The sequence below is a fragment of the Echeneis naucrates genome, chromosome 16 (genome assembly GCF_900963305.1).
Source record: "Echeneis naucrates chromosome 16, fEcheNa1.1, whole genome shotgun sequence".
Classification (NCBI taxonomy): Eukaryota; Metazoa; Chordata; class Actinopteri; order Carangiformes; family Echeneidae; genus Echeneis; species Echeneis naucrates.
Genome location: NC_042526.1, coordinates 16481794 through 16506502, shown reverse-complemented (window position 1 = coordinate 16506502; position 24709 = coordinate 16481794). Strand labels below are relative to the sequence as shown.

General features: G+C 42.3%; 2 protein-coding genes across 2 annotated transcripts; one reads left to right on the top strand and one right to left on the bottom strand.

The window, feature by feature from the left end:
• The first annotated feature begins 515 nt into the window (after positions 1-515).
• camk1db (calcium/calmodulin-dependent protein kinase 1Db) lies at positions 516-17690 on the top strand. Its single transcript, XM_029522195.1, has 11 exons — positions 516-912; positions 8399-8530; positions 9571-9645; positions 10996-11134; positions 11519-11645; positions 11891-11966; positions 13038-13150; positions 13713-13791; positions 14524-14611; positions 14725-14887; positions 15717-17690. Exons 1-11 carry the CDS (start codon positions 818-820, stop codon positions 15866-15868), a joined length of 1239 nt encoding a protein of 412 aa, XP_029378055.1. The 5' UTR covers positions 516-817; the 3' UTR covers positions 15869-17690.
• A 1068-nt stretch (positions 17691-18758) lies between these two features.
• ucmab (upper zone of growth plate and cartilage matrix associated b) lies at positions 18759-22475 on the bottom strand. Its single transcript, XM_029523713.1, has 5 exons — positions 22399-22475; positions 22140-22202; positions 21948-22043; positions 18949-19047; positions 18759-18856 (listed from the first exon to the last, which is right to left on the bottom strand). The coding sequence occupies exons 1-5, from the start codon at positions 22454-22456 to the stop codon at positions 18759-18761; spliced, it is 414 nt and encodes a 137-aa protein (XP_029379573.1). The 5' UTR covers positions 22457-22475.
• Between the last annotated feature and the right edge of the window lie 2234 nt (positions 22476-24709).

Here is a 24709-nt window from a genome sequence, read left to right as displayed (position 1 = left end):
GCTGGAAGATGCCACACCAGAAAGATCGAGAATCAAAGAACAATGTTTCCAAATCCGCTGATGGTTTGGTGCTAGTAGGTGAACAAAATATTCATTTAAGAAGAAACTCGTATTGGCTTAAACAAAAGTGGAAACAAAATGGCATCGCATCAGGGTGTATGCTGAATATGTCTAGAAATGTTATTTTGTTGGGTGAGGGGGTCGCCCCCACAACTCCCAGCTACGCCCCTGCCTTTAAATTCCTGCTCCCGCTGAATGGGAGCTTGTGATGGGGCAACAAGCCGGGGACTGGAGCTGTGAGGGCGGCTGTCAGCACACACAGACCCGGGCTGTCTGCCGGGGATTTGGTGCAGTGCGAACCCTTTAATGGTCGCAGGTGTCGGATGGGGAGGCGGCGGCAGCAGCAGCCCGACCTCAGCTCACCACATCCCCGCCTCTCTCTGCCTGAATCCCGCCCGGCCACATCAGGAGGAGGAGGAGGAGGAGGAGGAGGGAGAGCCAGTGTTTCCCCGTCACAGTGATCTGAGCAGCGGGGAAGCTCAGGCTCGGGATCCGCTACGTCAAACAGATTAGTCAAATAAGCTCCCCCGGTAGGACGGACCTCCCTCCCCGGGCTCGGCTGGCTGCATGCACGGGCTGAAGAACACACGGAGTCCGCTTGACTAACAGCCAGGGAGCCTGTGGTGAAACACTGAAGTGCATTACTTCTCTGGTCCATTTCTTTCTCTTTTTCTTTGTTTGCTCTGGTTGGATGAGGCGGCCGCGGTGATCCTCCGGCAGCGTCTCCTCCTCTCCTCTGCCACCACCCCGGTGCGACATGGCGAAAGAAAACGGCGAGTCCGGCGATGGCTCTTGGAAAAAGCACGTCGATGACATCAAGACAACCTTTGACTTCAAGGAAGTCCTCGGGACGTGAGTAACCAGATAAGGCAGCCTTTGCTTTGTGGAAACTTTTGTACCCAGTTGTGCAAATTTAGCGCCAGGCAACAACGACACATTGTGCGGTTAAACGGAAGCGCAGCGCAGACTGACAGCTGTTGAATCCGTGTTGAAGTCACTGAGAGTCGGGGACAGACACACGGAGACCGGGCCTGGTCCACTCACTGCCCGCTCAGGGGCACAATTTAAGGGTCCGAATCAGTGAACTGTCCCCAGGAGGGTCATGATGATCAGGCTCCCTCTTTATGTAACATTTCATTCAGCAACCACTGCACCTTGTTTCTGTTGGCCCTGCAGACCAGACCAGACCAGACCTGATCTGATCTGATCTGATCTGATCTGATCCGGGCTTTGCACCGGCAGCCATTTGTTTGGGGTCGTTTAGTGAAACAGAACAAGTGTGACAGAGACAAGGGGCCTATTTCCATTCACAAAAGACATGAAATCAGCATCGCATGACCATCTGTGATGACCTAAAGTCTTCCTCTTCTTCAAACACGGGCCCAGATTGGAGAAACATTGTGTCTGGGGTGTATGGATCCATCAGGCACTTGTTTGTACAGTAAACTCTCTGAAGAGAGCTGTTCAGGCTCAGCTTCCTTTGTCTTCTTCGTGCAGTTCAAGCACCCCTTTGGTCGAGGTCCTTCTCTTGCCCTGGGACAACAGAGGAGGCGAATTCCACAGTTTATTTTGGTCCACTGTTAGTGCTGCTTGACTTCGCGTCTTTTCTTCTTCTTTGAATAAGTTATGCGGCTGAAGGGGAATCCGAGTGTTCCCCTGCATACGGGACCCGATCTGCTGCTGGTAACCGGTCTAGACTGAGCACGCCGCACAACTCTCAGGCTGTCGGCTTTGTGATCGATTACAAGGTGGTTTCACACATTTAATGTATAGTCTTCTAATTTCCCTGCTGGTCTTTGTCCCTCCTCCCTTGACTCTGGATTCTGGAAAGGCCCATGTCTCCCTTGGGAAATGTGTGTGTGTGTGTGTGTGTGGTTTTGTTTTGTTTTGCTTTTTTTTTTTTTATTTGAGTTCAGACTCTGGTGTGAAACTGGGCCGAAAAGAAGGCCTGAGAAGGGGGTCATTCATAAACTAGAGGAAGCTCTCATTGTGGTTTGCTGCTATAAGATAAGCAAACTCATCATGCGAAAGCTTTGGAATAACTGGCATCTTCTTGGCTTCGTCCCCATCCTCTGACTATGTGAACCGCTCTGTGGTTTCTCATGAGGAGCAGCAGCATAAAATTCTCATACAGAGTGTGGTGATTCATAAAGTGCAGTTCAGCTGTTCGACTAAACCGTAAGGCATTCAAACCTGGAGGCAGCTTTCATTTCCCCAAGGCTTCCATTTACGTGTGAAAGGCCTCTGAAAAACACAAGTGAATCATCATGATTTACTGTCCACACAATGGCCCAGGTTGGAAGAACAGATCTCTCGCCCACAACCCAACAAACTGCTTCGGGGTGCCAGTGTGTCACAGTTCGGCCCCTTATGTTACATATTGCACAGCCTGTACTTGTCCTGATTGACTTTAAGTCCCATTTACCAGCTCCTGTGCATCTTAATCAGGGAGTGCTGTGTTGCTGCACAGCATGGGTTCACAATAGGCCGCCGAGGGCAGCAAAGCCCAGCGGCCCTGCAGCTTTACCTGGATTAAAAATGGATGAGAAGGACTCTTGTCCAGAGGAAGAGGCACAGATTATCCCCCTCTGCCCTCTTCTTGCTGTAACTTTTCGCTCTAGAGTCCCCGTATAGTTTCCCCATCAGTGTCAGAGATTGTTTATCTCTCTGCGGTGTGTCGTCCACTGGGTGTTAAGTTTCAGAGCTCTGTCCACTTGATGTTCATTAATCATTCTTCTGTACCTCAATAGAAAATTATAGTAGGCTTTGCTGCAGTGCATTTATCAGACACCGACATCCGCTGGTTAGTTTGCATGCTGATTTTCAACTCATGGACTTTAACATTAATATATCAAATTTGCTTCATTTTATGTAAACTTCCCACCAGTATAAAGTAGCATTATCGGCACGACCTTAAAATCTTCTTTGTTTTTTTTTTTTTTTCATGTTTTGAATGGTGCACAGCTCACAGTCATTAGTCTGAAATGAGGTGTTCATGATAGCCACAATCTTTCAGGTTATTGTCATAGTTTAGTTCCACTGACTGGAACGTGTTTGGTGTGCTAAGGCGAAAACATGACTCACAGGTGAACATATTATGAAGCAAAGGGAGAACCAGAGGTCAGAGGCCACTGTGTGCGCGAACGTTACAAACCGATGAGATATTAACAGGTTTGGAGCAGGAAGTCTGCTCCCGTGTCACTCAGGCTTTGGACACACTTCTTCCCTGTGCTTTGAATGTTATGAGCTAATGAGATCATTGCAGCGGAAGCCCGTTCTCCTTGCACGCCGTCACTTGTCTCTCAGCTAATTTCAGACCTGTAAGCTGCTGATACTCTGTGGAAGCAAATTAACTAACCTGACCACAAACGCCCTCAGATCCCAGGTGGGCAAAGTGCTGCTAATGTGCGGCATGAGGCAGGGCTGCCGCTCACAGCAGGGATGTTCTGCTGTTTGTTTAGGACCGCTTTTAACAACACACTAGAGCCCGGCTGGTGATTAAACATGCACTTATCCAACTTTTTCGCTTTGAAATCCCCCACGTCAGACAAACCACTGATACTAAGCTTTCAGAGAATGGTTTTTCTCAGATCTTTCCTCAGTACATTCATTTTTACATAAGCCCACAACAGGCGAGGCCCTGCTGTGGCATCGAAAGCCACTTTACAGCTGCAAAATTTTTTTTATTGGTATTTAATGTGGACTAGTCACTTCATAATTAAAACTACATTCGTCCAAAAAGCTCAGTATTGCTGTGGACACTGGTTAAAGTTCACATGGGCTGATACACTTTATTCATCAGCATTAACTTTCAGTTCAACCATCGGTTAATATTGGCCAATAAAGAGCGAGTGGCTGCAGTGGAGAAATGTTTGAGATAGTTTAGTCTTGCAATTGATCCAAAATGGAAGCATGTGGGCCCAAAAGCTAAAACATGCTAAAGCACTCTGAGCTGGGGGAACTAATCTGACAAATTTCAGTATCTGCCCTGAAAAAACCCAGCAAATCAAGACTCTCAAGCATAAAACTTTGAGCTTTACCTTAATGTTTTTAAATTATGCTTTCAAATTGCATTGCTGATAAGTGCTTTGTCATGTATTTCCAGAATCCCACTGCCTGAGATGAAAGTGCAGTCATCTTCTGTCGGCTCCCACTGCAGCTGCTGACTAATTCATGTCACTTCTTGCCCTATGAGGCTAAAGTCTTTATCTTTCCTTACAACCAAGAGGGAGGAAACTCACATTTTCTTAATTTGATATTAATGAATAAAGAAGCCTCTACCACCAATATTACCAATATTAAACTGACCCTGGCTTGTCTGTGATGCTTTAAAGTGTTGCCTTCACAGCACTGAGCATTCTCTGATACAAAGCGACTCGTAGGGTCCTTGAAAGTAGCCTGAAAGAAGTGAAAATGGCAGCTAGGCAACCAGGAAGGTGGAAGTCCTTGGTTGCATCTACTGAAGAAGACACTATCTCCCACTTCCCACCAGCTCATTTCAGTGTGGGAGGATGACCTTTGTCATGGGCTGCAATGATGGAGAGTGAAATAATTTACTGATGCGTAGTTTGTTGGGTGTGTAGTCATTTCCTGAATTATATTCAGTATTCATGCCCGTCCTGCCTCACTGAATGACTACAGAGCCATCCTGTCGTGTTGAAGTGCCTCAGATGGCCAAATATCGGAGCTCAGGAGGCAGTTTTCATCTTATTAAAATAACTCAGCCTCTCACTATCAGGCTGGTTTGTGGCTTCCAATGCATTTCTGCCAAATGTTTCCCCTCAGTGTCGAGTAATGTGCTTTTTGGATGTCTATGAGTGACATTAACTCTTATCAGCTTTCCTGCTTGATGAACAGTCTGGTGAACACAAAGTGCAAATTCCTGGAAACTAGCCTCAGGTCGACTGTGTGTGGGCATTTAATGGTTTCCAGTTTCAGTTGCTGGGATTGCCGGAGCTACTGGATTTCATCTGAATTGTATGACTGCAGTTCATTTAACTCTGCAGCAAAAGATCAATGCTGTTTACTACCTGGAATGACAGAAAACCGGTTTTGGCTGGTCTGAGTTGTGAGGAGCAAAACTGGGAACCAAACTGTTGACAGTATTTCTATGGAGATGTATCAAGAAACAAGTTTTTACAAAAGATATGGATGGTACTTGTGCATTTTACCAGAGGCTAAGTTTGCCTTCACTCCAGCGGTATCATTTCACATGGATTTTCCGTCACTGATTGTGCATAAAAAGCACAATAAATGGCCAATTCAGTGTTGGCCAGGGCGGTCTATTCAAGTAAATCTTGAGACATTTCCATCTGGACCAAAGCAGCGGGCCAATTGGCACTGGTTCAGATTCTGTAGCGCAAACAGAAAAACAAATCCTGGATCCCAGATTTTCAAGGGCAGCATTTTGGCACTTGTGATATATTCCATACAATGATTGTGATGATGATGGCGACAATAATGCATAAGTTGAGTTGAGAAAAAAACACATCACATATTTTGTCTGACAGAATCTATAGTTTCTAAAACTCTGAGTGAGCAGACAGAGTAGCATATCTCAGCAGAACAGATGGTGGTGTGAAGTCTGTTAAAAATAAGCATTTTGTGTAACTGCAGAATGGGCTGCTGCCAATACAACTTATTACCAAATATGATGAGTCTCAGCAAAAATGTGTAAAAGTTAGTTTACTGGACATGCTTCTAAAAGTAATTTGTCAAATCAGACTTGATTACTGAACATCTCTAACTTTAACTGTAAAAAGGAGGTCTCAATGATCTCGTCACCTGTCCGATTCCTGGCTGAAGTTGTTGAAGGGTGACTGACCGGCAGCTGCACCAGCAGCAGCTCTACCTGGACCTTTCCATCACATATGTTGCGTAACGAGCTGCTGTAATGCATCTTACACAAGATGATTCAGTGTGATTACTCAGCAGCACCGCAAAGCATGCACTGCCCGGGAATGTCAATAAAGCAGCCTCACTCACAGAGACCCTCCTACCCCCTCTATAAAAACAAACAAACTCAACAAAAAATAAAACAAAAAAATAGAAACATTTCCTCCATCAAGTCAATGGTTGATGCAAGACTTTGCTTTGCACCAGCAGCATCAGCAGAGGTATTCACACAGAGAGCAGCCCACATCTCACGTTAGTAAGCCGGTTTGGCTTCGATATCCTGAACATAGTGTGGTGTAGTTGTGACACGCACACACACACACACACACACACACACACACACACACACACACACACACACACACACACACACACACACACACACACACACACAGCTCATGTCACGGAGATCTGTGCTCTCTTCAGCCAAGTGAGTCAGGATGTTGACTTGGCTGTGCAGTCTGCGGTACTGGAGACATTTTACACTGATACAATCATTATTTATTTTGCCTGGTAGAATGATGTGATTTGAGGGACCAGTTCATAAGGAGCTTCCTCACTTCCTTTTATGCTGCCTCAGATCACGTCAAGGGTTGTTCAAGAGAAAATGTGTTATGTGGTATTATGACTAACCAATCCTTTTATTTGGTGGATCTTTAAGTAGCGTTCTTGATTAAAAATGAGTTGAACAAATAGCCATAAAGTGGCTGAGCAGCTGTCAGACATCTGGAAACATTTCATTTGCTGTGGGACAACAAAGGAAACATTGAATCCTTATCTTCATCAAATGCTCAGCATTTGTGCTAAAAAGGGGCTAAGATGAAAGTGGTATCTGCTTTGTCTAATCTCATCAGCTGTAGTGTGTGCATGTATCACCATATGCATGTCTTCAGCAGACATCACAGCCTCCCTTCTCTCTGAGCCATGAATTCACAGACTGACTGCTCCGAGGTGCTCGCAGCAGTTTGTCGTTCCTCGTACTCTGACAGAGCAAGAGAAGTCACAGGCTTGGATTCTGTCATGTTGTCATTCACAGGAAGTGATGGTGCTACATGCTTTACCAACCTCTCTGTTAGTTCACAGGTTTCCTGTGGTTTCCATCAGGGTTTGTGTCTCGGGGTGCAGAAAGTGTGCTCTGAAAAAGCAGAGCGATAGTTGCTTGACAAGCTCTACTTGATGGTGGAGTTCTTCATGACCACAAAGCTGTAGGAGTCGGTCACATGCGCTGAATAGAGAAATGATGCTCATTGTCCTCACAGCAACAATTGTGCGGGGAGGGCCTCTGTGTGTGTGTGTGTGTGTGTGTGTGCGCGTGCGCCTGTGTGGGTATGTGCTGTAACAAACCAGTTCTCCTACACAAGCCCTTGAATTTACATATTGTCCCACACGCCAGAATGAGGTCAAAGTCAGAAGGGCGTATGCTCTGAGGCCTCACTCTTCTGTTTGTTTGCTCTGTGTCTCCCAGCTCATCACGCGGGGGGTCGGGCTTGGTGAGCAGGTAGTGTGTTGCTCTGCAGTGTGTACTTGTGTGTTGTGGCTCTGACTGACCCTCCCCCCTCCCTGTGTGATGGTGGACTGAGGGATTAGGATGGATTTGATGGCCACAGTGGCCGCAGCTCACTGCAACATGTCGTGAAGTGAGCTGCAGTGAGTCCTGGGCCTGTCGGCTGGGACTGATTGCACTTGGAGAACATGATGGACCTTTTGATGGCGGCTGTGTTTCTGTTTGAGGCGGTCAATCCCCTCAGATTTTTGTCTTCACGACACCTTTGGAAAGCCGATGATTTGCCAAAAGTCTCAGTTCTACTGCAGCAGACAGTATGTCGTCTTTATTACATTATCATTGTACATGTTGTGGTTTCATACCAACAGCTGAGTTTAAGAGACATTAAACAAAAAAAAGTGAAGAAAAAAGTTTCCATCTAAGTTTCTTTTGTTTTTCACATCAAATTGTCCTCACGGGCTCAATGAAGTAAAAAAAGGCACCTGTGAAGGTGTGTAATGAAAAGAAGAGGTAGAAAAGAAAACTATGCTCCATTCTCAGGGAGATTTATTAAGATGGACTGGATGTTGTATCATAGCAACAGATACACATTGCTCCAGCAAATATTCCCTTAATTCAGCATTTGTTTTTAAAGGCTCTCATGTATATAGACAGATGGCCAAGGAAGACACGCTATCAGCCATCCTAAATGGCTCTTTTAAAAGTGTTTGCCATGCTTTTCACTGCACACAAGCACCAAGCGTAAGCCAACACAGGCGGCTCTTGGCTCTACTGGGGGACAGTGCCAGTTCTCAGTAAATATTCCCAATATGCTGTTTGTGTACTCTGGCCTGTCTGCCTCTGAGTGCTCTGTCTACTCACTGACGATAGGTTTTCTGTGTCAATATTGCCTGAGTGCACATAAAGCGGGACTAACATGTTTCTCTTTTTCTCCAACAGCGGGGCTTTTTCCGAAGTGGTGATGGCTCGGGAGAAGGCCACAGGGAAGATGGTTGCAATCAAATGCATCCCAAAGAAAGCGCTGAAGGGAAAGGAGACGAGCATTGAAAATGAAATCGCCGTGCTCAGGAAGTAGGTACTGGCTGGCTAAGCCACAGGGGGAGTTTTCACTTCTTAGAAAAAGGGCCAATATTTGCATCGTCCCCGGGGAGGAGGAAGCTCTGACTGATTACTCAGATTTGGGTTGCCTCTCTCGCTCTCTTATTCAACAGTCATTGTCAGGCTTAAGTGACGCCCTCGTCACATCGCACCTACCCACCATTTTGGGACCAATACAGGCTAGGGTAGGACTGCAGTAACAGTAGGTGACAATTCGTCCTCTTGCAGGGTGTGATGGGTAAATCCCCCGAGAAGCTCAGTCAGCAGTCACTCCTGCAGAGAGCACGTTGGTTGTTGGGCGTAGTTGCCTGGCTACAGTTGCTATCCTTTGACTTCCTCCCTCTGTCTCTTCTTTCAAGTTTTATTTCTCATTTCCTTTTTTTTTTGAGTTTTTCGCCGCTCTTTTCACGTCTCTTGTTTGTGTCTGTTACTGTAAAAGCCTATAAAATGCAACACAATTTTATGTACTGAAGTAGGAAAGGAAGTTCTGATGATTGTTTAGTCCTTTGAGCCTCCTCCTCCTCCACCCTCACCTTTTCTTTTTCAGCCCCATGCCCTTCTTAACACGCTCGGTCATCTGCATTTCTCATTGCCGAGGCGTTTTTCTCCCCCTAAAACCTTGCTGGTTGGTTGCCAGGACACAGACTCCCAGCATCTTGAGCTGCCCTGTATTATCTCCTTCAGGTGCTGCTAGTGACGGGTTTGCTGCTTCACGACTCATTGATTAGCATCCCCCTTCGCTCTCCCTCACACACAAAAGGTTTTCTCCCTCGTGTGAATGATATGCTTTGCTGGATTCATTTTGGACAGGCATGGCGAAGGTGCATAAAGACACACAAAGTGTAAGCAGGGAATGTGTTTCAACAGAAAGCACAAAGAAAACAAATCTGTTTTCAGGTGGCAGGGTGTCGCTTTCACAAAAGAAAAGGCTAATTGGGCCTCATCGGTGGCCTGTGCTGTTGTGAGGCGAGGCTGAGAGCAAGCAAAGTGAATTTTCTGTTCTCTCTCACCAGGATAAAGCACGAAAATATAGTGGCACTGGAGGACATCTATGAGAGCTCAAACCACCTGTACCTCATAATGCAGCTGTAAGTACATCAATCCACCACTTTGTTTCTTTAGGTCAGCCCCTTGTGTCCCATCATTTGGATAATGTGTTCCGTTTTTGCTTGAACTGGGTGCCCGTAATGTCCTTGATCCATTTTTACCCTCACCTGCATATCTGAGTGAGCTCAGTGATGCTTTAAATGAGAGTCTTTCTGTAACATACACACTACAATAAAAGCAAGATAACTTCCATATTGAAATAAAAAAAAGTTTGCATGAATCCAAAAGTACATTAAAATAATAATTTGGCACCTAGCTAAATCTTCCTATTCGCTTTGTTAATGTCAATTGTAATTGCCAATATTTGAAAGTCCCCAAATATCCATTTGCCGTGTAACAATCAGCTCAGCAAAGGAACAAGTAATACTGCGTCCACAGCTTTAAAAAATATGTACATTTTTTTTTAAACAAGTCAACCAATCTGGATTCCTTTGGGAGAACATGCGAAATCTGAAGATTTCACAGAGAATCCAAGAAACCAGAAAACCAGACCCAGAACCTTACTTTGTCTCGCCACATCTTTTCGTAGTTTGTGACGAGTGCAGAATATAAACCCTGTGTGTACCTCTGAAAGGTGAATCATGTTGCCTTCAGGTGTAACAGCAGATTGTCATTATTGCAAATTGTAACATAAGAAATGCAGGTGTGCGAAATTGCGCTTTCAGTAGAGCTTTAAAGAAAGTTTCAACAGGAAGGCTATCTTAGAGTTCAGGAACACTGACAGTAAATAATTAATCTGCTGAAGATCAGGGGACGTATATGCTCAGGTTGAGAGCAGGCACATATTGGAATAGGCCCACAGATCCACACTGGAGAAATCTCCTGTTTTGAAAGGTATTATAACATTGAGACTGTTAATGTAGGGGGAGGACCAGCGTATATTTGCATCGTGTTTACAGCTGTATGTAAGGTGCTTCTGTATGTTCGGAACTTGGCAGCTTTTAGTGGAGAACACTTGTTGGCCTATGAATATTATGCAGTCAATCATTCTTAAATGTGCAATGTATCAAGCACCAGTGAAATCTGTGTAGGCAGGAAAAAAAAAATCTGTTTCTTATGAGTCAGACTTGAATCTGTATTTACATCAGCAAACATGCACATGTGTAAGGCCTATGCATTCAAATCTTTGTCTTGTATGTGAGACATGAAAAAGTGTATGGGAACGTATTAGTTCATTTGAAATTTTAATGTTTTGATATTCTATTAGATTCCCTTCCCCTTGTGAAGCACTCTACAATCACTGATTTTTATAAGTCCAATGTGAACTACGTTTTCATTATTATGTTTTACTGCTACACAAACCAGAGCTGCTGTTTTCTGTGTGCTGACAGGGTATCTGGAGGTGAGCTTTTTGACCGCATCGTGGAAAAGGGCTTCTATACAGAGATGGATGCCAGCAGGCTGATTAAGCAGGTTTTGGATGCAGTCAATTATCTGCACTCCATGGGGATAGTGCACCGAGACCTGAAGGTACGACCGTATTTGATATTCTTGGTGCTTCGCAGAATTCCCTGTATTTGATGTTGAAGACAAGAGAGAAGTCTCCAGTCTTACTGAAAGGGGACCATTTAGCATGTGTGAGCCATATTACATGAGCTCTCTGTGTGGATCACTCACTGTCGTTAAATGTCAGAGATTTACTTTCTCAGTAAAAGTGGTGACACTTCAGTGAGACACAAAACTCCCTCCTCTCACAAATGTCAAATCCAGGGGAGTTTGTTTGACATTTTCTCTGACATGTTAGTGCCTGTGACTGAAATGAATCTAAAATCTGAAAAATCTGATCTAAAAGTGGAAAAGCTCTTCTGGAAAAACAAAGACAGACACTGTTGGACTCTTTCTTTTTGTTTTCAGCCTGAAAACCTGTTGTACTTCAGTCCTCATGATGACTCAAAGATCATGATCAGCGACTTTGGCCTGTCAAAGATGGAGGGAACGGGTGATGTGATGGCTACCGCCTGTGGGACTCCAGGTTATGTGGGTGAGGAAGCCTTCTGAGCTCTGGTCTAAACCTGCTCTGACGTAATTAGATGCTCTAGTTGAATAAACATGACCTGATCTAATCTGCCAGTAACCACAGGTTAACCTTAGCCATCTGCTGCAGGCAAACCCCTGCACTCACATTCTTCTCCAGCCTCAGCCTCTGGGCAAAGATCGGTTCACATTTTTTCACTACATGAGTATTAGTTTGTCCGACCATGTTAAGAATGTATTTCATTGTTGCAGCTCCTGAGGTTTTAGCACAGAAGCCCTACAGTAAAGCTGTGGACTGCTGGTCTATTGGAGTCATCGCTTATATTCTGTGAGTATTCACGTAATTTAAATAAGATTAAAAACATTATGTATAAAAAAAAAGGCTAACATTTGTTTTACCACTTCACACTTCAGAAAAACTGCTCAACTTCAAACTTCATTCTTTTACTCTCTGAGACATATAGATGAATAGATGTCCCCATACGCTGATGTTAACCTGGTAACTAGCTCAGAGAGGGGATGATAACCTTATGACACAACCGCATCACCGACCAAGGAAACTTACAAACAAATCCTTTAAATCGTCTTTGTGTAGACATTTAGTCCCTTTTCCAGTCATTGTAGCATGTAGCAATGCATGTAGCATTCAATTTATTTTATTATGCTAACAGAGTTCAACTGCGACTGAGGGGTCATTATTAAGTGAAATAAAAGTGGTAAATCAAAAGTTATTGTATCGTTGGCTATTATTTTATTCTTCCAAAAATTTCAAACTGGATAACTAAGCTAAACTGAAAAATTTCAGTTTGGACCTAAGTGACACCGTGACAAATGTAATACTCTCTGAGGTCACATGACAGTGAGGTTAAAGATGTGAAACATGAAATCATGTTAAAGATATTATTCTTACGATACAACTGCGGGATCCCCCCAGCTGCTGTTCAGCCTTTACAGCTCTCACTGAAAAGTAGCTAAAAAAGCGGTGTCGCTCATTAGCAAAGAAGAAAACATTGATCTAATTAGAAAAGATGATTTTTGAGATGGAACAGTTTCCGAAGCCCTCACAAATGATGCGGGTCATTGTTGACTCATTTATACTGTTGCGCTAATTAAACACATAGCATGGATTTCTGTTGTATATCTGCGATTTGCATGTCTCCTTTTTTCTTTATCATATGAAAATGCTTTGTTTTTGTTCCCTCTTAGTCTTCATGCGGACTCTTTAATCCTCCAGAAGCATCTCCTGTTGCGTGCGATATGAAAAATCAACCTGCCAGAGAATGAGATTAGGCCATAGCAAATCCTGTTTAGATTTGGGTTAAAATTTCTAATGTCAGATGGAGGACGACACTTACATGATGGATTGTTGTTGTGTAATCCACCATCTTCATCTTCTCAGGCTTTGTGGTTACCCTCCCTTCTACGACGAGAACGATTCAAAGCTCTTTGAGCAGATTCTCAAGGCCGACTATGAGTTTGATGCACCGTACTGGGATGACATATCAGACTCTGGTGAGCTACGACGCACTGTTTGTGTTTTCATAAGAACCTGAAATAACTAAATTGCTTCAGTATGACAGTTCAACATGACAACATTACATCTTGTTCCCTTCACGCAGACAAACTCATGAAACTGTAGAAGGCAAATTGAGACAAATGGAAAAACATAAACATAAATATCATTAAATAATAAAATTGTATGCCTTTTTTGGTAAGTTTGTAGTAAGTTTGTAGAAATGTAGGCATTTATTTTACGTTTATAGCTTTAAACTAATTAGATTTTTCAACAGGACGGATTAGGGTTAGCCTAACCCTGACCTTAACAGGAGTTTTTGTGTCAGCTGATCTGAGTGACATTTATAAAATTGTATATAGACAGTAGTTGATTTCAAGAACTGAAATAGCAGAGCTGCTATTTCGTATCTGTGCCTTTTTCTTTTATAATTATTACTAAATTATTCAAATTTTTTTAACACCAGACTTAAAATAAACATTTGAATCCTTGAGTGCAGCAGAGTATGTGAGATTTTCTCACTTGGACGTCCTCTTGACCTTTTTTCAACTGCTTTCATAGCCAAAGACTTCATCAGCTGCCTAATGGAGAAGGACCCAAAGAAGAGATTCACGTGTGACCAGGCCCTTCAGCACCCATGGTGAGAAATGAACCAACACACACTGCGCCTCAGCCAGACTATCACAGGTGACCGCACATTTTGGTGCGATTAAACAACAGTAAGGCTCAGATTTCCAGGCTTACGCGTAGAGAGCATGTCCTCCCACTATCATCCGTCGCCATGGCTCCGAGCTGCAAACCCACCTCTGCCTCAGCACTGCCAGCCCTCGGGGAGAAATCTGCTGAATAGATGGCTTCCAATTAGTGGCTGGCGTCCTGAAGGATCCTTGAAGAATGTGGAAGCTCTAATGAACAATTAGGATGTCTTCCCAGGCCTGAGCCGGAGCTAACAAGAGAAGGCTGGCGTGGGCCGCTGTCTCTAGCTGAAGCAGCCAATGTGAAAGTCTGTTTGCTACTAATACGCCTTTGGGTCCCAGGCAGGTGGTCCTTCACATACGAATCTGTGCTTTGTGACACCAGTAACAGGTGTCATAACAGAGAGAAATGAGTTTCGTCGACGAGGTTTCACACACAGATATTTTGATTAATGGGACGGCGCGCAGTATAGTGTGTGACCTGCTGTAAAAACAGCGCTCCATCAATCACAGATGTTTTAGAAGAATGGAAATAAATGAAGCAAGTAGGAAAGTGGCCTGAGGATGAATGCCCAATATTTTACAGACATTAATATAAATAACTTTGCCAATGGTGTGTTTCTGTGTGATTTCATGTTATTTTTTCACGTTTTAAGAGAAATTACTCTAATATACAGGATTGCTGGAGACACGGCTCTCTGCAAGAACATACACGAGTCAGTCAGTCGGCAGATACGCAAAAACTTTGCCAAAAGCAAATGGAGGGTAAGTAGAAGATGGCATCTTTTTTTCCATACAACGTATTGCCTTTAATATGACAGACTAACGATTCTCTTTGTTTTGGAATTGCAAAAACATGCACGTCTTTTTCTTTACAGCAAGCCTTCAATGCGACAGCTGTCGTCCGCCATATGAGGCGTCTGCAACTGGGCACCAGCTTCAGCAGCAGCATCAACAGCAACAACCCGCCGCCCAACCCTCAGAGCCGAGCTCCAGCCAAGAGCCAGTCCGTGGACTGCGCCCCGCTCTCCCTGAAGAACTGTGAGTGCCACTCCAGCTGCTCTCTGTTGACATGGACATGTCCGTCTCTTACTGCTGCACTCAGCTGATCTCTGTTCACTCTGCCGCGTCCTCCGTCACGCTGATTAGTTTAAAAAAGCTCTTGAGGTGTTGTTTTCAATTAACAGAGTCAACTGGGTTAGACATGAGCCATGTGGTCACAATATGTCTGGTAGCGTTTAATTAAGATATTTTTTAAACTGAGAACTGTATTTCAAATCGAACTGTCGAACTGTTAAAAAAAAAAATCTGATTAATCTGATTAATTAATGAGTTGAATGAATTAGTTAATTTAAAAATAGGATTATGTCATCGTCCCTTTTCCCTATGTTTGTGGTGAAATGATTATTTGACTGGCAGACAATCATTATTTGCTTCTTGTATTGAAATGTGAGCATTTTTGGCCTTTCTTTGTTTAAATCAATATAAATGAATCAATAAATGTTCACGTTCTGAACCAAATTATCAGGCAATAAACTATGAAAGTAAGGCCAAACAATTATTAATTATAATATATATATATATATATATACATTTTTATGAGTGCCATTTATGGAAAAGAGTGCCCAGCTTTTTCAGAAATTATTTACCCCTCTCTTTTTTTCTTTTTTCTTTTTTTTTTTTTTTTTAAGAAATTAAGGTTAGGGTTAGGGTTAGTAACTGTACAGTAAAGTCAGAGCTCTTAGATGATGACCAGCATCCTGTATTGCCACCGTCATCCTTTTAACCTGAATGCCTCTGACTTTGGGGAAAAAAAAAAAAAGGGAACTGTTAAAATAATTCCTCACATTTCTTTTATTTTGTTCCACAGGTTCTCCTATAGCTCCAATGCCATCTGCTGTTAAGGTGTACAATCAGGACTCTGATGCTTCTTCTCCTGTTCGAGAGGAACTGCCGGTGATGGCCGAACCGTCGCGGCCTCGACCCTCCACTGTCACCGTCATCCACACTGGGACTAAATGACGCCAGGTTCCGCGGGAGGTGAGCTGGGAGACCACGGAGCTTTGAGATCGGATGAAGCCGTCCCAGACCTCGTGATTCAACATTGTTGCCCAGTTTGCCCATCCCGCACCCTCCCACCATGTTTCTGCAAACCACGGGAGGAATTTCAGGAGCATTGGCTCAGCACGGCACCCCGCTGCTTCCCCTCCCACTGCCATACAGACCTGGAAGTGCAGAGGGGCAGAGGCTCAACAGAAGTTATTGTGGAAGGCATGTTCAGCCTCGATCATGGCTGGCAAACAAACAAGCAGCTGGTCTGGGAAGTGCCACACTAAAGGGAACTAATTATTAAAGCTGCTGTCGTTTTTGACTGTGAGCATCTTGAGACAGGACGCTCCTCGGTATGGCTTGTGTAAATATCCTGCCTGGAACTGATTGGACTTGTGTTATGCAAGTGACACATAAGCTTCAAGCTGTTGGTAAATAATTGTGATATTATCTGCACTCTGAAGTTCTCATTGTTCTTTTTCTGTGGTATTTTGCTACAATGGCTCACAGACTCATATGACTCGCAACAGTATGACAGTATGTGTAATCGCTTGTTTCCAACTGTGTGGACATGGAAGGTTGGTCATGGAGTGTGATCGCTGAGAGGGCCGGTGCGTTGCACTAATGTATTGGATTATTTATTTTCTTACAACATATTGTGACTTTTGTAAGAATGCCACTTGCAGAAATTATACTGGACTGAAAAATTATTTCACTGAATTATAAAGGTACCGTATCTAATAGTTGTTACTCGTTTTATTTGATTAATCAGTCAATCTTAAAGTGACTGTGAAGTCTTACTTGACCACAGGATGGCAATCATGTATTGTCGCGATGTGATTACTTCTCAGGGATGTGCTCTGACATGAGGCTATCCAAACCCCTCTTTCGGTGCTGGGGCTGCAGGGGAGGCAATGGGGAGATAGCGGAAAAGAAAAACCTCTAAATCCTGCATACTACGCTAATGTGCCATTAGGAGAGATTGACAGTTTTCTTGAGTCCATCATTTGTAACATGTGACCATGCATCGTGCAACTCACACTGAACAGTAATTTTCCCATTAAAGGCCATGCAAAATAGATTTAAGGGAAGTGTTTATAAGTGAAGTGTGTGTTCTTGTCTGCAGTAAAAATGTGAAATGACAAATTAACCAAAATGTATCTTAATAAGGATTCCTCCCCTTGCAGAGTTGTCCTTTCAGTAGTGTACAGTCAAGTAGTCTAAATATTGTGCTTGCTCCTGCTCATGAAGTGGCTGGTCTGTAAACAGCTCACTCTCTGTTTAATCACTGTGCTTTCATACCAGCCTGTTGAATTTAGCCGGAGGACTCATTCTCCTTCTCATTCTTTCACACAGAGAAGGGAAGGGACCTGGCTTTGCATTTTCTCTGTGGTACCTCTATTTTATTTTTAAATCACTCATTTTGAATGACGGGGAGAAAATAACACTCCACCAGAACAAGCCCAACATGAAGGGCTTTGTCACTGTGCAAAATCGAAAAATGTTGTGGTGAATATCAGCATATGGACTTTAAGCCTCTATTTACTGTAAATAGAGATGTCAACAACACAATTTGCTTGGGTTTGAGTGTTTTAGTTTTGTCTTTCCGGCACCCTGGTCCCAACTTCCCACCGAAAAACAAAAAACTGACAAAAAAAAACAAAACAAAAAAAAAAAAACCCAAACTAAAAAACAAACAAAAAAAAGCACCCCCTCAGTATGCATGTGTTACATATTGTTACTGAACTGGTTTTTGGAGTTGTAGAGATTCATGTATTAAAAAGGTTTGTTTGCATGTGTCATTGCCTCTTTGATGAAGAGTAAATATCAAGTTAGGGTATGCACGTCAGTTTTTTTTTTTATTATTAGAAACTGGATAACTAAGCTAAAATATTTAACTAATGTCATTACAAACATATAGTAAACATGAGTAAGTACAGTGTATTCACACTTATGTGTGAACACGAGTGTTAAAAATTGTTATGCTTCTATTTAACCCAGGATAGTTCTTCTCTTTCTACTAAAAATGCATATTTCACTTTGGTTTGTCGGCTTCAAGTACTGAATGTTTCCTAATTGCATGAGAGTGGATTTTAAATTAACTGATGTCACCAGTTTTAAAATAATGCTGCTATTTGATGTTTCACAGACATGGGCTGTTAAGCATGCCTCAATACAATGGATCTGTAATACCAAATAAATCTGTTTGGATTTCTGATAGCGTAGTTTTATCAGACTTCATTATGAAGAATTGGCTTTAATCAATCGTAAAACACAAGTAATGGTACTGTTTGTGTTTATTTACTGTACCTTTATGTGTGTGTGAACGCCTTTTAATGTTATTTTAAGCAGAGATGACAAAAGCTTCTCAAATGTGACAATAATAATCAACTTTTTGCATTTGTGCTTGTTCAATCATATATATATATTTTTAATAGAGATTTTTATTAAAAATATTCTACATTTTTTAATCAAGCAATGGCTGAGCCACGTGACGTTAATTGCAACTCTAAATAAAAAGACTAAGTATTTGTTAATACAACACGAACATATAAAACAGAATATTTAATTACTTGTTATAAGAATCGTAATAATAATGCTTTATGACCTTTTTTATCACCTGCATCAAACACAGTTTCAGGCAAAGCAAATTAAAGACAAAAAAGAAATAAAATAATGAAATCTAATGAAAAACTGAAAGGGTTGGCAGTTATTTTATCACTTTAACAGAGCCCAGGCAGTGAGGAAATCAAACCGGTGTGAATCTGTCACAGGGGTCAAAGTCTGTGGTAAAGAGCATCACCGTGGTGATATCCTGTCAGCTCACAGCATCCCACCTCTCGTCTCTTCCTGCTCCACACACTCAGATGGTGTGACGATTGTACTCGTGGGGAGGATGCATCCCATCGTAGTGAAACTCCCTCCACTGCTCCGTGCTCTCTCTGGTCCTCTCATTTTGTTCTGAAAGATTGAAACTGCTTAAGTAGATGAGCGAGCTGGTGCATTGAATGAGCTGATCCCTTTTAGCTGCATCAGATGAAGAGTTCACATACCATCATGCTCCTCTTCAGCGTAACTCTCAAACTCATTCCTCTTCTCCTCGTGAAACTCTCTTTTCCGTTCATCTGCAGCCAAAACCAGCCTCTGCTCAGCTGCAAGCAGAGAGGAGAGTGATGAAATGACTTATAAATAAAGGAGCCTTTGGAAAGTAAATTTTCATATCATTTCGCAGAGCTGCTGCTATTGCTGAGAAAGGAGAGGTGAAGACATAAATATATGACTTTGAACTATTTTAAAATGTAAAGAAATATCATCTTTCGAAAGGTCTGACAGACAAGCTACCAAGAAGAGCTATACAGGAACAGCATTGGTCGCATATCAAATGCAGAGTTATTTAAAATCTGCTTCTCCGAGACTCGCGTCTCATTGCTTTCATATTTCTTCGTTTCTATGTTTGGAGCTCATATTAATCTGATTTGTGCTTTTATCACAAAAGCAACAAGGCTATTGAAAAAAATTATCAATGTTTGAAGCCAAAATATCTGAGCACACTTTGAAATATTTAATAAAGCTTTAAGAATGACAGGAGTGAAAAACACATTCAAGTCTGTTATGTAAATAAGTGCCAATACGACAATATTAGACATTTCGTCATAGCAGAAATCCTGCACTCAAACTGCTTCTTAATATACTAATACACAAGTAAATTCAAATGTTCTGTACTACCTGAAATGCTCATTCTGCAGAAACATTTGTCCTGTGACTGTTGTTGGTGGCATTAATAATAAAGGTCTTGGTACTGAACTTTGTCGAACTGGTATTCGTGGTAAAGCTATGATTCAGAGGCTGATTGTGTCTAAGCCACAAACACATGAAACCTAGGCGCACAAGGTGGTGGAAGAAGTTAATGACTCATATCTCAAATTCTGTCTTGATCAAGAAAGGCAGTCCATACAAAGCCCATGCGTACATTGTCTGGGTCCTGACCTACAATTAGAATGTATGTGATTGAAAGACAAAATCCAACCACAAGTGAATTTCAATTAAAACTAGTATGAGAATGCAGCCCGCGACCCGGAAACGGATAAGCGGTTGAAGATGAATGAATGAACGAATGAGACTTCAGCAGCAGCAGTTACACAATACAAGTGGATACTTTTAGTTGTCTCTGGTCTGCTGGTTTTTGCTGATATAATACCTGGATACATTAAACTCCATGGCCATAATTCCTTTATCTTTCATTGATAATCCTCTAGATCAGAGGTGTCCAACTCCGGTCCTGAAGGGTCACTGTCCTGCATGTTTTAGATGTTTCCTGCTCCAACACACCTGATTCAAATGATCTGCTCATCATCAAGTTCTGCTGAAGTCTGATCAAATCCCACTGAAACTCTCTGAATGGAATGACTGAATGAGTGACTGATTTGTCCAAGACTGCTTTTGTCTTACGTATCTCAACTTTGGCTGAGTTTTGGGAAGCATTTTTACACAAAAAATGGAATCAAGCCACTGTGATGTGGGAGTTATTTTCAGAGGAAAAATGTGTGGCACAACCTTTGAACTGTATTGCTACCAAATCCAACATCTAGCTTAATTCAGAATTGAAACTAATAATATAGATACAGAGAAGTGAAGCCAAGAACTTCAAATAGCCTCCATGTGACCTTTCTGACTGGCAAGTTCAGACATGAAGAGGACCACAGCATGCAGAAGTAGTTGCCTGTCATGTGTGGGCAGGTTAATTCCAATGAAACTCAAAGAAACATTAGAAAGAGCCATCAGATTGAATAGGAAAGGTTTAAGATCGAGATGCTAACCTTTTGAAAGTCAGGTCCTAACCTTTGACCTTTTAAGGGGATTCCCTGAACAAGCCTGTGCGCGCAATGTGAGGTGGAGCTCAGCCACCTGGCTGTAAATCATTTTAATCCTTGTAAGTTTTACAGAGCACTTTTCTGATTGGTTTTTTTGACCTGGAGATGAAAAAAGTGGAATGGGGACAACAGTAGTCCATTTTTATTTTGTTAGCTCTTCCAGATGTTTTTCTGTTGTTGTCAAAATTCCCCCATATTTATACCGCTCTTTCTCTAGCTTTGGTTAATAAATCTGTCAAATATTTTCCTTTGCAGTCATTATTCTGCAGCACAGGCTCTTCAAAGTCAGCACAATATATTAGTCTCTCTTTTAGTAGTTGGTTTTTCTCTGACCCCGCTTTGCCTGTGTGTCGGCACATTCCTCATTCAGCTCCCAACCGCTCACCCACTCACTCGTCCATCTCAGCCCTTTCACTGTGTTCTTGGCTTTGTGTTCAATTTATTCCTCCTTTACAGACGGTGTCTTGTTGTTGTTACAAGCACACAGCCCTGCAGCATGTTACATAACTTTTATTCAGAGCTGCAGTGACAGCGTGTGCTCTCACCTTCCTGTTGGCGGGACAGTAGGTAAGCGAGCTACTAAATCACCCAAGAATGTCAAACACGGTGCTGTGTGTGAATTTTCTCTGAACGTTCACTGAGGATATTGACAGCTCTACGCTGATGCGAGTGTGTTTGAGCTCCATGCTGGCCCGTGACTCCTGCTGTAGCCTCCGGCACAGGAGGCAGAGCTGCTGTGGGACCAGACAGGTCTGAGGTGGTCCCTGGTCAGGTCAGGTCCAGAAAGCAGTTAACAGCTGCTGGCTGCCACAGTCATAAAAAAACATTCAGACAGCAGTAAACCTGTTTCTCTGACCGTAAATTTAACGGGTGATTTTTATCTATTACTGAGTACCAAGCTAAAGGTTTTTGAAATGAGAGAAATAAGTCCATCACTGGGGTAATACAGTACAAACACAGAAGAGTCCTGTAGACTTAGGTGTTGATAAAAGAGCACAAGTAATTCATATTATAAAGAAATGTTTGGTTTCTTTGTAAATGCTAATTTCTTGAAAGTGAGACCTAATGATTTAATGGGAATAAATGTCTTTCTCATGAATCATTTGTCAGCTTGATGACATATGATGATACCCATTCTGGCGTAACTGTATAAATCAGTATGAGTGAAGATCTGAACTCACCACTGATCTCGTCCTGTGACTTTACCCCCCGTCTCGTGCGTCTCCTGAAGAAATGTGATGCATCGGCCTCCTTCATGAAAATCCCCCTCGGTGGAACTGCAATGGAAGCAGGAGAAGTTTCGGTTCTCAACATGGCGGGTGGAAAAACAGAGGATGAACAACAGATGAGGTGCAGCTGATGCAGACCCTCACCTTGTGGATCTTTAGCGTTGCCTGTGCTGCTCAGCACAGCTGCAGAGTCGGCCTCTGGAGGCACTGCATCAAAAAGCAAAGCATGAAAAGCACAAAATCTAAGCCTTCATGCAAACCTCTCCATGGAAAACAAAGGAACCAGACTGCTATCAGAAATGTGTCTAAACAAGAAACTCCTCATCCATATGCAAATTAAATGCAACAACAACAACAACAACAAAAAAAAACTAGATCCAGCAATTCTCGGCAACAGACTCACAGGACAGTGCAACAAACAGAGTGAGGAGAGCCAGGAGGGTCACATATGTCCAGGACATCTTTAGCTCTGTGTCTGACCCGTTGGGATTCAAGCAGTGACTGAGACCAGGAGGGAGAAAGGTGAGTAAGAAGCGCGTGAGAGGTGAAGTGGGAGAGATGAGGTATGTTGACCGCCTGTCAGAGGAGAGAGGGAGTGACCAAGCAGATCTGATAAGCTGGAGAGGGGACAGGAGGGTGATGTGGGTTCGGATTTGAGCTTACATTTTTGTCATTAAGCGTTCCCCTGAGGTGCCAGTTCATGTGAACTTAACATTTACTTTATGATGTTGTTCTCGTAGTCATGGAGGAGAAAACTTAGGGCTCAATATGGATATGACACCACAGGCTAAAAATGCAGAACTCACCTGGTTAATATCTGGACTCACTTGAGAGAAAATGGATGACAGACAACAAAAACATTTACATTTCTGTAAAAAGATAAAGTGACTTGAAAGAAGCCCTGGGAAAGAAGAGCTGGGGTTTTTTTTTGCCAAATGTCTTCTTTGGAGCTGAAATGGGCACCTAAACAAGGCCACTCTCTCTGCTCCTGAGTGCAAGAAAATATGCAGCCATCTGTTTGCTTGAGTTTTTTCCCAACTGAATTCTGGCCGTGCCCCAGAAACCTTAAATTGTTTTGTGGGACAGTCCAAGGAGAAAGGAGTTGAGGGAGGGGTGTGAGAAAAAGTATAGTGAGAATGTTTTGCTCAAGTAAATGAAAAGAAACATGTAAGAGGAGGAAATCGCTCTTATCTGCACAGAATATGATGTTTTAAGAGAATGGAGATGGTTAATGCAACAGAACTTGCGAGGTTTTAACTGACAAGATGATTTCTAAGTTAGGCCAGAGTCCCAGGAATGGATTCGTTTTTGACATGAAGCTGAATGCAGAAATTTGAAAATTATGTCTTCATATACTGATTTACAATAATTCCCAATAATATACCATCACTTGTAAGAGGCTAAATTTACATTCAACAAGTTTTAACATCGCATGTCTATATGAATAACCTGTTGATGAATTAATTAAAAGGTACAATTATATCATTTTAAATGACAATGTTCTATACATATTTACTACATCTAAACCATAGGTTTAAGCAGCATTACCATTAAATAGCAAAGCTAGATCGGGTTAAGTTGGAAGAAGATGTCTCATGAGAAGGAAAAGAACAGCTGGTGGTGACTGAAAGTAACCCAGCTACGGGGGTATGATATGTTGTTGCTAACCTACTTCTGACAGCAAACTCCAAATAAATTAATAATGTAAATAAACTTAGGTCCAATTTATTTTGTGATTCTCAGGCTGAAGTATCCGGGAGTGGATTTAATGACGTGAGCTGCTGGTAAACACAGTAAAATCCTGTCAAAGATTTGTTTTACATTCTCATCATTACAAAATAACTCTGTGGTTATGATTTATTTGAAAAAATATTGCTGAAGACGGAAACTCAAAGTTGTTTTAATTGAAAAGGCCTGTTTTTCATACAACCTTGGAACAACATTGTAGCTCAAACTATATCACAGATAAGGAGCTGCTGTCACAAAATGAAATATAATCATATGTTAATTGACGATCTGACATTAATTGACCGTATATATCTTTAAATGTCATGTATGTGCGTCTTCGTTTGTTGATTGTTTGACCTCAGGGCCAACATAAATTGGCTCCTATCAATGTTAATCCCTGGCATTACTAGCTTTATAAATAAAGTGTGATGGCTGAAAAAAATTTTTTGACTTTCTTAAATCTAACAGTGGAGCCTGTCATAGTGAAACCTTCATACTGCGGAACGTGTTGGAAAGGTGTCTTAACATGTTGAAACTTGAGACGCCAGTCTTTCCTCACAATGAACATTTATTTCTGACTAGCATTGTAACCACAGCAGATTCAGTCATTTGTAAAAGTGTGACAAAGATTGATGCTGCACAGGCACCTCTTTTACACTGATGACTCCGGTTTCTGATGATGCACACTCAGCTGACAGTTTAATAGGTGGCAGCAGGTCAACACCATTCTCCCATTAACACGCTCCTGCAGTGAATCATTTCCTCATTGAGGTCGGCATTACAGACATTGTTTTGGAAAATTACTGATTCTTCTGTATGATCATTTTATAGGATGACATTATGATGACAAGTGGTCCTATTATTTCATCCACCTCATTCATTCATCAAACTGAATAGAGGATGTGAAGAGATACTGAGGCCACATCTCCTGAGAGCTGTTCCCACCACTGACACTAGTCTAATGGGCTTCTCTCTGTTTTTCTGTA